This window comes from Hippocampus guttulatus, chromosome 14 (genome assembly GCF_054856545.1).
Source record: "Hippocampus guttulatus isolate MCC_2025c chromosome 14, RoL_Hgut_1.0, whole genome shotgun sequence".
Taxonomy (NCBI): Eukaryota; Metazoa; Chordata; class Actinopteri; order Syngnathiformes; family Syngnathidae; genus Hippocampus; species Hippocampus guttulatus.
Genome location: NC_141274.1, coordinates 5,274,199 through 5,288,133, shown reverse-complemented (window position 1 = coordinate 5,288,133; position 13,935 = coordinate 5,274,199). Strand labels below are relative to the sequence as shown.

Sequence of the window (13,935 nt, the reverse complement as noted above, 5' to 3'; positions counted from 1 at the left end):
AACAAATGATTATAACAATATATTTGAGAGAAAAAGCATGTTATTTTGCCTCATTCAAATCTTAATATCTGAACATTAAAATATGTAAACTAAAGTGCACATTCGTAAATGAATGGATTCTGGTTTTTGAAATGTAAATGACATCATAACTTCTCCTCAGCTGCCGGTTAACCTGGCCGATCTTCGACCCAACTTTTCTCCAGATTGTCGCTACGTTTCTCCATTTTCTGTTATCTCTTCTATTATTTTCTTTTTTACCGCTATTTTTATTTTTTTCTTCTTCGTGACAGGGGTTCGCTTTGGCCTGGGGAGTCAAGTTCAGCATTCGCTTCAATGGTATCTGGCACCATCTAGCGTCGTGAATGGGTATAATGTCTAGACCCCGAATATAAGACGACCCCCACTTTTTCAGTCTTATTTCAATGCAAAAAACACCGTCTTATATTTAGGCCAATACTGTAATTCCAACGTGATAATATGCCTTATATATGCTTTATAATATGCTTTATTTTCTGTTCAAACAAATACTGTACGTGATTAAATACTTGGGAGTTTCTTAATTGCCTTATCCGGATAAATAAATGTCACAAACAATAATAATATTGATGAGTGTTTATGAACTCTGAAATTCAATGGCCAAAGAGACACAGCATTGCCATATTTTGCAGTGACATCTTTGTCAAGGATCTGACAAATTAGCATTTCAGCTGTCATAGGGTTGGCGAAGGTAGCAAATGTTGAGTTCATGTTCAAAATTTTGTAATAAAAAAAAAGCTGTTGGCATACGTCTGGAGAACGTTTGGCAAACATTGGCGACCTTGAACTCTGAGGAGAACTCGACCGTCGCTCCTTGTGCAAAACGTTTGCAAAACCCCTCGGGGAGGGGGGGTTGTGATGTACTCTCGCAGAATTTGTTGAGGGCAAACTTCTTTGCGGCTTTGTCCTGCTTTTCTTTTGCAACTTGCTTCCTGTTGCACCTCCGCTATCTTCCTCGGACTCATCCTTCCTTCCTGCTTCCCTTTATCTTGTGCTGCCATGCCCTCTCCCCTCAGCTCAGCCTTCAAACGCGCTTCCCATCCTGGGATATCTTCTCCAGACAGCAGCAGACATCCTCGGGAGGGATTGCGTCAAGCGTGAAGGCTTCGGCGCGCTGACACCCTTTGACTTTTCTTTTCCATCCTTGGTGCTCTTTTGATGCCGTGCCCTGTCTCTTTCCCTTGACGGGCAAAGTGGGGGGGGGGGGGGGGGCTCGCTTTGATAAGGATCCTTAAAATATGTCATCTCTTTTCTGAAAAGTATCAAAAAAATGCATTGGATGAAGCTTTGACGTCATTGGGTAATATATCTGATTTGTTATTTGGTGTCAGGAACGGGGGGGAAATTAGTGAGTCAATTCCCCTCAATCATTTTTATGCAGCAGGAAATTGGTTGTTCAGCCTGTTGTCTCTTTATAAAATATTGCTTGATTGGATTCAGTTGCTGTGAGGTCATGGTGTTGGTTCTCAGAAAAGGGAGAGCGTCTGTTCGACAGTGCCTCCCAAAGTATCTTCAAAAGGTACATACATATTCAAGAATGGAAATTTGAGCGTATTTTTCCGAATTATAAAATGCTTACCCAACCAGGAATCTTTTTTTTTTAATGCTATGTGTTTTGTCTTGAGAGTTCATTCAGTAACGTCGCTTTGAAGAAAAACTTTTGAAGCTGTCAGAAATGACAGAGACTTCTTCACTTGAGTAGCCAAGACATTGACGTCTTTATGACCGACCAAAGATGGTGTGGACCCCCAAGCGTCCCTCCCCCCCTACAAACCTTCCCAACTTGCTAGCCGACAGCCCGGAACAGTCTGGAACACCGTGCACCCTTCATCACTTAAAAGATTTTAAAATAAGAGTTTCCGACCCTTAACAAACCTTTAAAGGACATTGAGAAACTTTGAAGTCTCTCTTTAAAACTGAAAATAACTTTAAAGTTTTTCAAAAATTTGAAACAACCTTTTAAAAAAGGAAAGAAAGAAGAAAAAAAAAATTTTTTTAACCGTAAATTATTTAATTATATAAAATTATATTAATGTAATATAATGTTGGGGGAATACACAAATTTTAAAATTAATAAAATGCAAAGTAATCAATTAGTCAAGAAAATATTCAAATATTCGATGAAAAAATATGTAACAAAAGACTCAAAATTATTTGACAAACCAAATATTCAAAAATAATTCAATATATTGGATAAAATTATAAAAAATATATTGGCTGACAATACATCAATGTTGGGGGGGTTACATTTAAAACAAAGATTGTTTTTTTTTTTTTAAATACATCAACAAATATTGGAAAGTAAACCAAAACAATCAGCACACATTAAAATAATTAAACACAAATTAAAACCTACACAATTGTCAAAGAACATAAAAAAATTGATTATATAAAAAATATACAACATATATATATATTTTTTTAAAAATATTTTTTAATATTCAAAACAAAAACATGTCGCTTGCTGCTGCTCTGTGCTCAAGTATTTCCAGGGCAACGTTTTGCTTCCAAATGGGAACGGGTGTGAATGGATGCTAAGCATTAGCCAAGGATTAGCATGCTCAACAAGGCGTGTTTGTGTTGACGCTGCGGAGAGATTAGTGGCGCTCGCATCAACAAGACATCGAGCTGCAGGTCATCCGGATTCTCCTCAGCTTTCGCTGCCCATGAAGCGGCTTTGCGGCCGCGCCGATATCGGGCTGACAGATTTGCAAGCAATTTAACGACCAATCCAAATCAAAATCTCAGAAATAGTCGACACGTCAAATTTTGTCTACCAAAAATAAAATGGACGAGAAGAATGTCCACAAACATCGTTCGAAAACTGACCAGAAAACAACAAACATCAAAGCATTACAACAAACCAACCAACTATCGAAGTGCGAATGGATAAAGGCAATCATGGCAACCGAGCTGTGAAACGCTCAATCGCCGCGTGAGCGGCGGAAAGGCAAAGCGCGAGTTCGCGCGTATGCCCCGCCATCTGAGCGCTCTCGCCGACCGGCGGAGAAGCCGCCAGCCAGCGGCCCTTTCTGAAAGGAACGCAGCGCAGCGCCGCGCCCGGCGTTGGCGCCATTTAGCGCCTGGTGAGGGCGGACGCCTTCGAGTGCCGGTGTGTCGAAGCGCCATGAGTCAACACTCAAAAGTAAAAGGGCTACTCGCAGCAGTAGCATCATCATCACCGCCTAATTTCCTTGACGCTACAGACGCATCGTAAAGTGATGATCACTTTTTTTTTTTAATCATGACTTGTGCTAAATGGTTCAAATATGTTGCGCAATATGTCTTCTGCTCGAATGAAAGTTTTTGTGTTTTTATGTGCAGAAGTTAGTGAGTGAATGTTTTAGCGAGTGAGCCAGTGTGAGCGTGTGTTTGCGTTGAAGTGTGAGTGAGTGAGTGACTTGGGAGAGTGAGATACGTGCGTTAAAGGGAGAGTTTGTGTGCATGTGTATGTGTGAGAGAAAGAGTAATGTGTGTTTGTGTGCAAGAGTGTGTCAGTCTACTTGAGTCAAGTCAAGTCAACAGTATTTATAGAGCACTTTCAAACAGCCATCGCTGCATACAAAGTGCTGTACATGGAGCAATTTAACAATAAACAGTAAGACAAATCGGTAATAGGCGGTAGAAAGCACCAAACAGTAAAACCAAGAACAAATCTAAGTCATGCTGAGTCGAATGCCAAAGAATACAAGTGAGTTTTGACGAGGGTTTTGAAGATGGGCAGCGAGGAGGCTTGCCGAATGTTTAGTGGGAGGTCATTCCAGAGAGAGGGACCAGCAACAGAAAAGGCTCGATCCCCTCTGAGCCTCAGTTTAGTTCTTGGTACTTCTAATAAAGTCTGGTCCACAGACCTGAGGCGCCGGGCAGGTGTGTAGGGGCGGATGAGCTCAGAGAGGTAAGGTGGCGCGAGATTATTCAGAGATTTGAAAACAAATAAGAGGATCTTGAAAATAACTCTAAAATGAATGGGGAGCCAGTGAAGGGATGCCAGAGTAGGAGTTATGTGCTCCCTCTTACGAGTACCAGTCAAGAGGCTTGAGTGAGTATTGTGTGTGTGTGTGTGTGTGTGTGTGTGTGTGTGTGTGTGTGTGTGTGTGTGTGTGTGTGTGTGTGTGTGTGTGTCAGTGCGCCTTAGTGTCTCCTTCAGATTCAACAACATCCCAACGTTTCTTCCTCGTGGAACGTTGAATTCACTGAATTAAAAAGTGAATATGACTGAATGTTAAGGCTGAGCTATAAAGGGATGATGTTGTTGATGACATTTTTTTTTAAATTGTCAGGAACATATTGCACAGTTGAACCTGCATCACAAGGGAGGAACTTGTATTGATTGGTTAATTCTTTTAAATTTGAACATCGGTTTTACAACCGGTCTTGATGGCAACACCGCCGCATCTCATTTACGTCAATGATGATGTCACTGAAATGCACACATGGGACATTTCATTGCGGACGGTGTCTGATTTGACAATCGCTTTTGATTGACACCTGTCAGAGACTCCTCACGTGCACGTGGGCAAGCTGGAACAACTTTTGGAATGCACTGGTACATGTCAATCTCTCTCTCTCGCTCTCTCTCTCTCTCTCTCTCTCTCTCTCACACACTTCCTCAGTCGCAGTTTCACACTGTCATCGGTCTCTCACCTAAACCCACGTGCATGCACACTCCCGGTAACCGTGTGTGAGATGAGTAAGAGCAAGATGAGGGACTAACACTCATAAACACCCACATACCGACTCACTCATTTAGAGACTCTCACTCAACTCACGCACTCGATTTCTTCACTGTTTCAGTTTCTCTCTCACATTCGCACACTCTCAAATACTTACGGCAACACTCATCTGGATATGTCACACTCAGACACACTCATATTCATCTCTCTTCCATGCTGCGACTCACTGACAGATCTGCGTGTGTGTTTGTTGTTTAGCAACCGCGTGGCCCCGAGCAACCACGACCGGATACAGCGGCTGAGGCAGGAATTTCAGCAGGCGCAGAACGTTCCCGACGCCGACGCTGATGACGACCGCAGGCGCGCGTTCGGCTTCGAGCAGCCGTGGGTGAGTGTCTGACGACGGGATGCTAACAGCGTTAGCGATGAGATGCTAACCACCACTAACCGCCGACCAGACTAGACCGGACGCCCACCCAACGCTAACACAGCACACGCACACCCCTTTGGACTGTCTGCATGCGAGCATCGCCACTAATCTCATTGGTCCGTTATTTCTGTCAAATCGTTGGCATGGACACGCCCACCAAGTCGACAACTCTTGGCAAATCAAGGGAGGGGCTGTCAGCTCATCACCTGTTGTCATTTTATTTTTTTTTTAATTTGGTGCCTTTTCACACTTTAATTGAGCAAAATGATCAAACGTAGGTTATGTGTATTTCTGAGCCAGTTTGAATGTGAAACGATGTTTGTGTGCTGTCGCAAGGATGAAATGATCTTATGAACTCCTTTTGAAAGACTCAACAGCAAGCACTTTTGGACTTTTGTGTTGTACAATTCCTGTTCAAATGGAGAGGTTTTTTTAATCGTGATTGTTAGCCCCCGTCCATTTTTTAATGTTTGTCAATGTGCCGATGTGGTTCGCCTTTTAGATTTCGATCAAATCCGCGGAGAGCCGAGAGACTCTATTTTCTTCTCTTCTTTGTCTGCGTAATAAAAAGTTTTTCTGACACGTTTGACTCTTTTAGCACAACAAGGAAAACAACGTTTGGGCAACAAAACTGAAAGATTTCAGACCACAGGAACCGAGTCTCAGAACTTTGCCATCAATTTGCATAATCTCCTTGTTCACACACTAAAAAAACTTGGTCTTAGAGCTTCCTCGAGGTCTTTCTTAGTACCTCCAAAACTCGATGGTTTCTATGGACTTTTTTTTTCTATTACACAGAATTTCTCTGCTTGCGTGTAGGAATCAATACCGTCATTTATATATATATATATATATATATGATATATATATTTTTTTATGGTTCTATATAATTGATCACTAGTTATGACAGGAGTGCTCAAGAATTATGACAAATCAATGAATCAATTATATCCTGAGACAACTGATACATTTAAAAATGGAAAAAGATACTTTTTAATGAACTGGGCTGTTCCGATCAGGGGTGTATGCGATGTTTCCAAAACCAATCGATCATCCATGAGTGAGATCGGCCAATTCCAAAACCGATCACGTGGGCGAGTGTCCGGGTAAAAAACCCTGAAACGAGCTGTACATTTTACAATTTAAGAGCTGCTCCCTTTTGATTATTTTAATCCAACCCTAGTGAGAAGGTTTGGAAAATATTGATAAATTAATCTGTCAATTATTTTTTCAATTAATTGATTAATCAGTTTTGGGTGAAAAAAATTCTGTCCAAATTTAAATCGTTTAGATATACATAAACACGTCATTCTTTTAAATGAACAGTGCAGAAAATGCACAAACAAACGCCAGGCCTTTTTGATGGATACGAGTGTTGTGCGGGGAAGGGGGCGGGGCTTAACCTCTGTCCTTATATGGGCGTGATGTTGTGCTCAAAGTGCACGAATTAACCTTGACTAACATCTTCATCATCATCATCCTCAGTAACTTGTGTCAGAGTGTCCAGCATGCTTCTCCCTTCACTCCGTCCCCTCCTGTCTTGTTTGTTGTCACCTGACCACCGTTATGACATCATTATGACATCATCATCTTGGCCGGGTAAGTGACTGCACATGTGCCTGATCAGGCAGCTCATTGTCATCCTTGTCACTTGTCAGTCAGACTTGACGACTCAAATGAAATGGTGGTGCTTAAAATAAAATCCCCCAATTTTATATTTTAAAAAAAACAATACAATTTTATTTTTATTTTTCCTTTTGTCATTGCTTTATTTCAACTGCGGGGGGGGCAGGATTATCTATTAAATAAAAAAGAAATAACTGTACAGGCCATGTTTTAAGTCACATTCTTAACCGTTGTTTGATTGTAATCATTTTTTTGGTGGGGGGGGGGGGGGTCCACTCCTGTCTTGCTGGTTTTCATTCCAAACAAGGTGGGAAAAAAATTCTGCTTGTAACTCTTATATAACATTAGAACGTTTTAAGCAATAACTTTCAATCAATAATCAACTTGGAGAAGAAAACCCGGTTTATTTATTTATTTATATTGGGGTGGTGGGGCCATGTTTTTTTGTTTTGGTGAATAAAAAAAATTCCTGGCTCTTTGAGGGTGCGGGATGTAAAACAAATAATAATAATAATAATTAAGAAAACAAAACCTTGAAGCGTCCAGGCTATGTTTTAGGGGGCAATATTGACTCTAGGTAGGGCTGCGCAATATGGTCTTGAAATAAAAATCCCCCATTTTTTTTTTTTTTTTCAAAACAGAAATACTATTTGAATCTATTGGCTGCCCATACCTCAGGTCAAAAGTTTCCAAGTCTTGACTAAGAACACGCTCCAGCAACAAAAATGAGCGTCATGTCTTTGGAAAATGCCAGTGACTCTATGACAGTACTGTATTCAAATAGATCATGATAATGTCGTATGATGTCGTTTCCAGTCCAACGGGCCCGGCGCGGCGGCCGGGCACCAGCCGGGTCGTCACTCGGTGTCGGTAGAGGTTCAGATGCAGCGTCAACGGCAGGAAGATTCTTTTGCTCAGGCTCAGCGGCAGTACAGCTCACTGCCACGGTAAGATGTTCATGTATGAATGCGTGTATTCGTCTGTATCATGTTTATTTGTGTATTTCCACGTATGTTTGCAGATGTTTTTGTGCATTCAATTGTTCATCCATGTTACGATATGTCTAGGTCCTGTATGTTTACCTACGTTTGCGTGTTCTGGATGTGTTTGCTTCATGTTTTGTCTGTTTGTTTATTCATGTCGCCATGTATGTCCACACGTTTGTCGTTGTTCGACGATGCACATTGTTGTACGTGAATTATGTTCATGATAGTTGGTTTATGTTCATATGTTTGTCACACGTGCGCCTACCGCCCTCAAGCTCATGCACAGGCCGTCTTTGTCCAAATGAAAGGAGAGCGTGACCACCGAGAAGATTGTAAACCGTCGGAGCGTGCGGGAGAAGAAAACCCAAGCTTTATTTTCCGGCGCGACTCAGCGAGCAGCGGGAGATAGCGACGGCGGCGTTCGCTGTTCCTTGAAAAGAAGAAAAGACGATATTCGGTTGTGGTGATCGCATTGAAACAAGTGTGAGGAGGACGACGACGACGGGTTCTTCTATTATTGATAGACTGGGAGATGAAACAGTTGGCAGTGTCTGCATTTGGATGCTCGTTTGACGCTTTTTGGACCCTCGGCTCCTTTCTCGCACGGCGCGTCAGCTCAACTGATGGTGGTTTTTGGGTTGCACAAAATGGATTTCACTTCACCTGTTGCTAAACCTATCCCACAATTTATAAATATTACAAAATATATTACAATGTGACATATACTGGCCAACAATTTTAAACTTTTTTTTTTTTAACCCTTTGAGGGATAGCGGTCACAACAGTGGACAGCTTATCATGTTATCAGGTTATATGGTGCATGACGGGGTCAAATCAGAGATGCAAGAAAACTTTTACTCTCGCACATCAGGTTTTGATAATAAAAATAATAATAATATAAAATACACAATGCATACGATAACATAAAACAAAAATTAAATTGATATGGTCCTTCCGTATCGGAGATCGTAACACCGTGACTCTGGTTGCCATTGAGGAGCCTGACTGTGGCCTTTTGCATTGTCTGCTCGCACGAAGCTTGCAGAAGGCAAAGCGCTGTGGTTGTTTTATATACACAAAGTGATATCATGATGAGCTTTAGAGTAAACTTGAATTTTTTTTCATCTCTATTCTGATATTTGTGTTCATGAGATGATGTTGGTTTATTTTGGTGTGTAGCCAACCCCGGAAGAATCCCAGCTCCATCTCTCAGGACTCTTGGGAAAAGTCGTACCCGGCCGGGGAGGTCTTCCAGACGGCCAAGGACAATCCTCGTTACTCCAGCTACCAGGGCTCCCGCAACGGCTTCCCCAGCGTGGCCAACGTCAACGCCAGGGTCCTCCTCGAGGCGCAGGAGCTCCTCCGGCAAGAGCAGAGGCGGCGAGAGCTGGAGGCCAAGGAGCGGGCCTCCCCCAGAGACGTGCTGGCCTCCCCGGTGGCATCCCCCAAAGGTCCGTACCGCCACGACGTGCCACCTTCGCCCTCGCAGCTCGCCAGACTCAACCGCATCGGCTCTGAGAAAGGACGACTATTTTATTCTTGAGGGTTAGACCCAGCTTAGCCTGGCATCTGAGGCGTCCATTTTGTGACACGCTTATCGCCGGCATCCGTTCTGTGAACCCAAAATGTGCGGCCCGTTGTTCGAACCCCCCTCCAGCCATGGCTTGACACGCACAATCGGTACCTTGTCTTCATTTTTGTTCCTGGCGACAGTTGTCAGATTTTTCGTTTTCCGGCTCAGTGCTAGGCTAACATGCTAGCCAGCCCGAACAGGTCGCTCACATATGAAGTCACTTCCGCTTTGTTTTTGTTTGGGTTTTTCTCCGCTCACCATCTTGTGTGGATAGCATTCAACTCTTTGCATTTGATTGCATAACACGCCTCTGGGTTGTTCTAAAAATGGTGCACTCTTGCTGCGTCATTGAGTGTTATAACCGAAGATAATTATGCACCTTGGCCAGGAGACTGAAGACATTTTTAAAACACGGCAAGTGAAGTGGCAGACCTCCGTGACCAATCTATAGTTTGGGTTCCTGTGTGCAGCGATCGCTTTGTCAGCACTTAGTCGGCTTATCTTTAAGATCGTAGTGATTATTTTATATAGACAAAATGTAAAAAATCTCATGAAACAATACTAAACTGCATGCCGCTAATGTTTTGGATTCGTTAGCAAGTTAGTTGGCTAGTACAAGCCTGCTAGCGGACGTGTCTTGAGGCAAACGCCGACCGCTGCGATTCATACAAGCGAATAATAGCAAATTAACAACACCCGTTGGTTTAGCCACCTGTGCGACAACTTAAACAGCTTCTTCAGACAACGATTTTGAAGTTTACACGCTGTATCCATCCACTAAGAAAATAGTTGTAATCTTCCAGTGAATTTGTAAGCTTTCATCTGGCGTGTGTCACAGAGCATGTCGTCAACACCAGATAGTAAACAATGTCGGGATCTCCGGCGAAAAATCAAACCTTGCACAGCGTGTACGGGTCGATTTCTCCAGAGTAACTTTCTGTCAGCATTGCGAGTTGTGGATCAACTCGTAAGTCATCAAAATACTTGGAAATTGCCATCGTAAAACTAGTTGATGATCGCTGTTAACAGCTCTGTGTGCATGCGTACAGCACGTGTGTAACCTCCCACGGTGGCAGCGCCAGGAAAAAAAGAGACCTCCCAGAATGCATTGCTGTGAGATGCGTACAAGTGACCTAAAGTGATATTCGATCTACTTGCGCTTTATCCTACCAAATTAAGTGAATAGGAAAAAAATCTGCACAGTGGAGGGTTTTAATATTATTTACCACCTCAAAGCTGAGCCTACCATGCTAAACAGCACATATATATGTTCAGTCAACTTCCTCTCCCACGGATGTTTCATTTTTGTTTTCCGTCTCAATGCTATGATAACACCCTGAGATGTTCTCGATCAGAGTACAGCGGCGGATTTGTGATGGTTTTTATTTTCCTCTTCAGTACTATGCTACATTCACTTTCTGATCTTCCTTCCTTGGTTCTCCCTTGTAAAGAGAAAACGAACAGTGTTGTTGGCTTCCGTGTCGATAAACGATTCATCGCCATGACTTCCATGTCCTGATTTGGTGAACTTCCTGTTCCGCCTCCCGAAATAAAACTTGTCCCCCTAAAGCAGGGATAGGGAAATCCAGTTCGGCCTGAAACGATCATGAACAATTGAATCAGGTGTGTTGGAGTAGGGAGGGATCTAAAACAGGCAGTATATGGCTCTTAAGGAACCGGAGTTCCCTACCCCTGCCCAGAAAAGATGGAAAAATGGGACATGCTGTGTCGCTAATAAAAATACAACCCACCCTTCATGAATAATTAATGAGGTGCTGTCTCTGTGGATGCTCTACTAGGAAGTGTTGACAGCTCTGATTTGCTGTCTAACTCCCATCTAACCCCCCCACCCCCACTCTGGGCTCGGCTCGTTGGCCTGCCTGCTGCTCCGGGCTTTCAATGTTGTTGTTCATTAGCCCACCTCCGTGCCTTCATCATCCTCCCCCCTCTCCGACTTCATTGTCACCCTCGTCCTGCTACTCACCCCCCCAACCCCTCTCCGCTTCCTCTCACGAGCTGCTCTCTCACACTGAATTTTTCATCGGCAGCCACCTGCTGCCCGCGATAGAAGAAAGAAAAGCAGATGCAAAGACGACCACAAATTAGCTCGCTTTGACACAATTGGGCCTTTGAGTGTTATGCTAGCTAACTAGCGTGTGTCGTCAGGTAACACACATCACTGCTAGCACCTTTTTCGCGAGACTAACGCGAAACCCTGTTAGCGGTTGATGCGTCTTTAGCGACATTGTCAGGGCCTCGTTACCATTACTGGTGGCGACGTTACTCCCATTGCTGTTAGCATCTATTTTAGGAACTCTGCTACCACTTTGTGAGCAATACTGACAGCCCCTTTTCAAGCATCATTGTAGGCAACATCGCTGGCGCCGCCGTTAGCAAATCTGTCAGAAACAGTGATAGGACATTGTTAGCATCTTTGGACCTCATTCATAATAAATCCATAGAAATGTTATCCCTCTGCTCACAAGTACAACTTGTTCAGAAAATCACCATCCCGTTGATGACGCTTACGTACTGGCCAATTTGTTTCTCACCAACCTGCGTATGTTAGTGAATCAGAATTCATTCTAAATGATGAGCATGTGCCCACAAGCTGCAATCTGCATGAAATGTGCCCATAACTCTCTCCCTGCGAGCTTGGGAAATTTGCAAGAGATGGCCACAAAACCTTCATCACTTTCTTAACTCATTCACTCCCAAAGACGTTTTTAAACGTGTTTTCAGACTTGGTCCAGAGTTGGCTGGTACCGAATGAGTTAATATTTATCCTATTTTCACAAGGATGGTATCATTGAAAAGCTTGCCACACTCCGAAGCTGACAACATATAATAATCATGTTCATGATTTGTAATTCATTCTAAATTAGAGAATGCGGCCTTGTTGCCATTTACTCCCAATTCTAGCTAATTCCATTCAGTGTTTTTTTTGTCAAAAGATTACCTTCGCCCCTGCTAAAAGCTTAGCTAGGCTAAGTTAAGATGCTAACATGAAGTGAAGTAAATTGAAAAAAATCTTGATCTCTCCAAAGAAGCCATAAAAGTTTTGGAATCAAACTTTGCCATCATACTTTGCGTTCCAGACTGGATGCTAATGAGCTAGGTCACTAGTGAGCAGCAGCATCATCATCATTTTACTCTTTAAACATGTGAAACTTCTTAAATTGTATTTTTAATGTATTATTTTTTTCCGTTTTGTGCGTGTAAACAAGTTGAGAAGATAAAATGAAATTTGTGTGTGGTCGCCACAGTAATAGATGTGATGGAAAATAGGTTGTCTTTGCGCTAGTTGCGGCGTTGCGAAGTGCCTGATAATGATAATCATGATGATGTCATATTTTACACGCATAAAGTATGCTTTTGCTTATAGTCTTTGTAATACTACAGTATTTCATGAAGTCCTGGTACTCCTTCCTCTGTTCTGTTTGAACTATAAATGCAACTGTGGCCACTTTGGAGTGAGCGATCGGCCATCTTGGATCTATCTTTGTATCTTGATTTTTATTTTATTTTTAAAGTAGGACGAAAAGTGGAAGCTGATGTGCAATTGTTTATTTTTCTTGGACATGTTATCATAAGTCGCTTGTTGTGTACATATCAAAATGTAGAATAAAATGTACGTTCTTGCTAAGATTGTCATCATTAGCGCCTAATCAGCAACATTTCTAGAAGCACTGTTGGCTTTTTTGTTTTCAACATTAGCAACATTGCTATCAACCCTTTTAGCAGCATGTCCTCTTGTTGGCAATGCTGCTAGTGCTTTGATAGCAAAATTGTTACCCCTATGGCAGTTAACATCATTTTAGCAATACGCCTAGCACCACTGGATTCCGTTTTTTACACATTGTTAACCTATTGAAAGTGTTGAAAATAGATTGAGAACAAATGTATCTTGAATCCTCAAAATGTCTGACAAAGTCACGAAGCGTGCAGTGTAATAGTTGCCTTAATTTCCTTTATTTATAATTATGTTTATGATTTTAATTTACTGAAAGGTACTCATTTTCGAAGTGTGAGGATTCCTCCCGACAATGCGTTATCCGAAACGCCGTGTAGCAGCAGCCGAGTTTCAAATGGTTCAAGTGATTCCATCCCGAGAAGAACACGAAGTAAGAAAGAGCCATGGACGACCTCCGAGAGGAAGGTCATGTGTCAACAGCTTGGAAGCAGATGTCAGGACGAAGTGATGTCACCTGGGAAGACGACAACGCCATCTGCCTCATCACTGTAGTGGAAAGATCATTGCGTCACCAATTAGCATTAGAGTGCAGTCATTTACAGTGGAATTCAGATTTTTTATTTTTTATAAGCTTTATTTGTTTCATTTTGTTCAAAATTTAAATGAAATCTTGGTCGTTGCTGCTTGGTGACCTTGGTCTCATTTCTGCGGTCATTGGCTGAAAGTTGGCAATAAAACAATTTTTTTAAATACCTGGAGTAAAACGGCAGCGATGCAGCCGGAATATGAATAGATGGGTTTGGGGGTGGAGGTTGTTTATATTTTCATTACTGTGACGCAAGCAACTCCAGGTCAAGTAACCAAGCTAGCAAAATCATTCATCAACAGCGAGCAGCTCAGCTAAAACCAAAACTTGT

The 13,935-nt window shown here is 42.4% G+C and overlaps 1 protein-coding gene across 5 annotated transcripts in view; it reads left to right on the top strand.

Annotated features, from left to right (window-relative positions):
- Positions 1-12,970, top strand: part of pard3ab (par-3 family cell polarity regulator alpha, b) — a 103,298-nt gene extending 90,328 nt beyond the window's left edge. For 3 of the 5 annotated variants that reach the window (XM_086129686.1, XM_086129687.1, XM_086129685.1), the window contains 3 exons: positions 4,968-5,097; positions 7,582-7,712; positions 8,931-12,970. In XM_086129686.1, the coding sequence (XP_085985812.1) occupies positions 4,968-5,097; positions 7,582-7,712; positions 8,931-9,294 (625 nt within the window). In that variant the 3' untranslated portion in view covers positions 9,295-12,970. Of the gene's footprint in view, positions 1-4,967; positions 5,720-7,581; positions 7,713-8,930 lie in introns of those variants that run through there. The other 2 variants (XR_015102889.1, XM_086129688.1) reach the window with 2 other exon arrangements.
- The last annotated feature ends 965 nt before the right edge of the window (positions 12,971-13,935 follow it).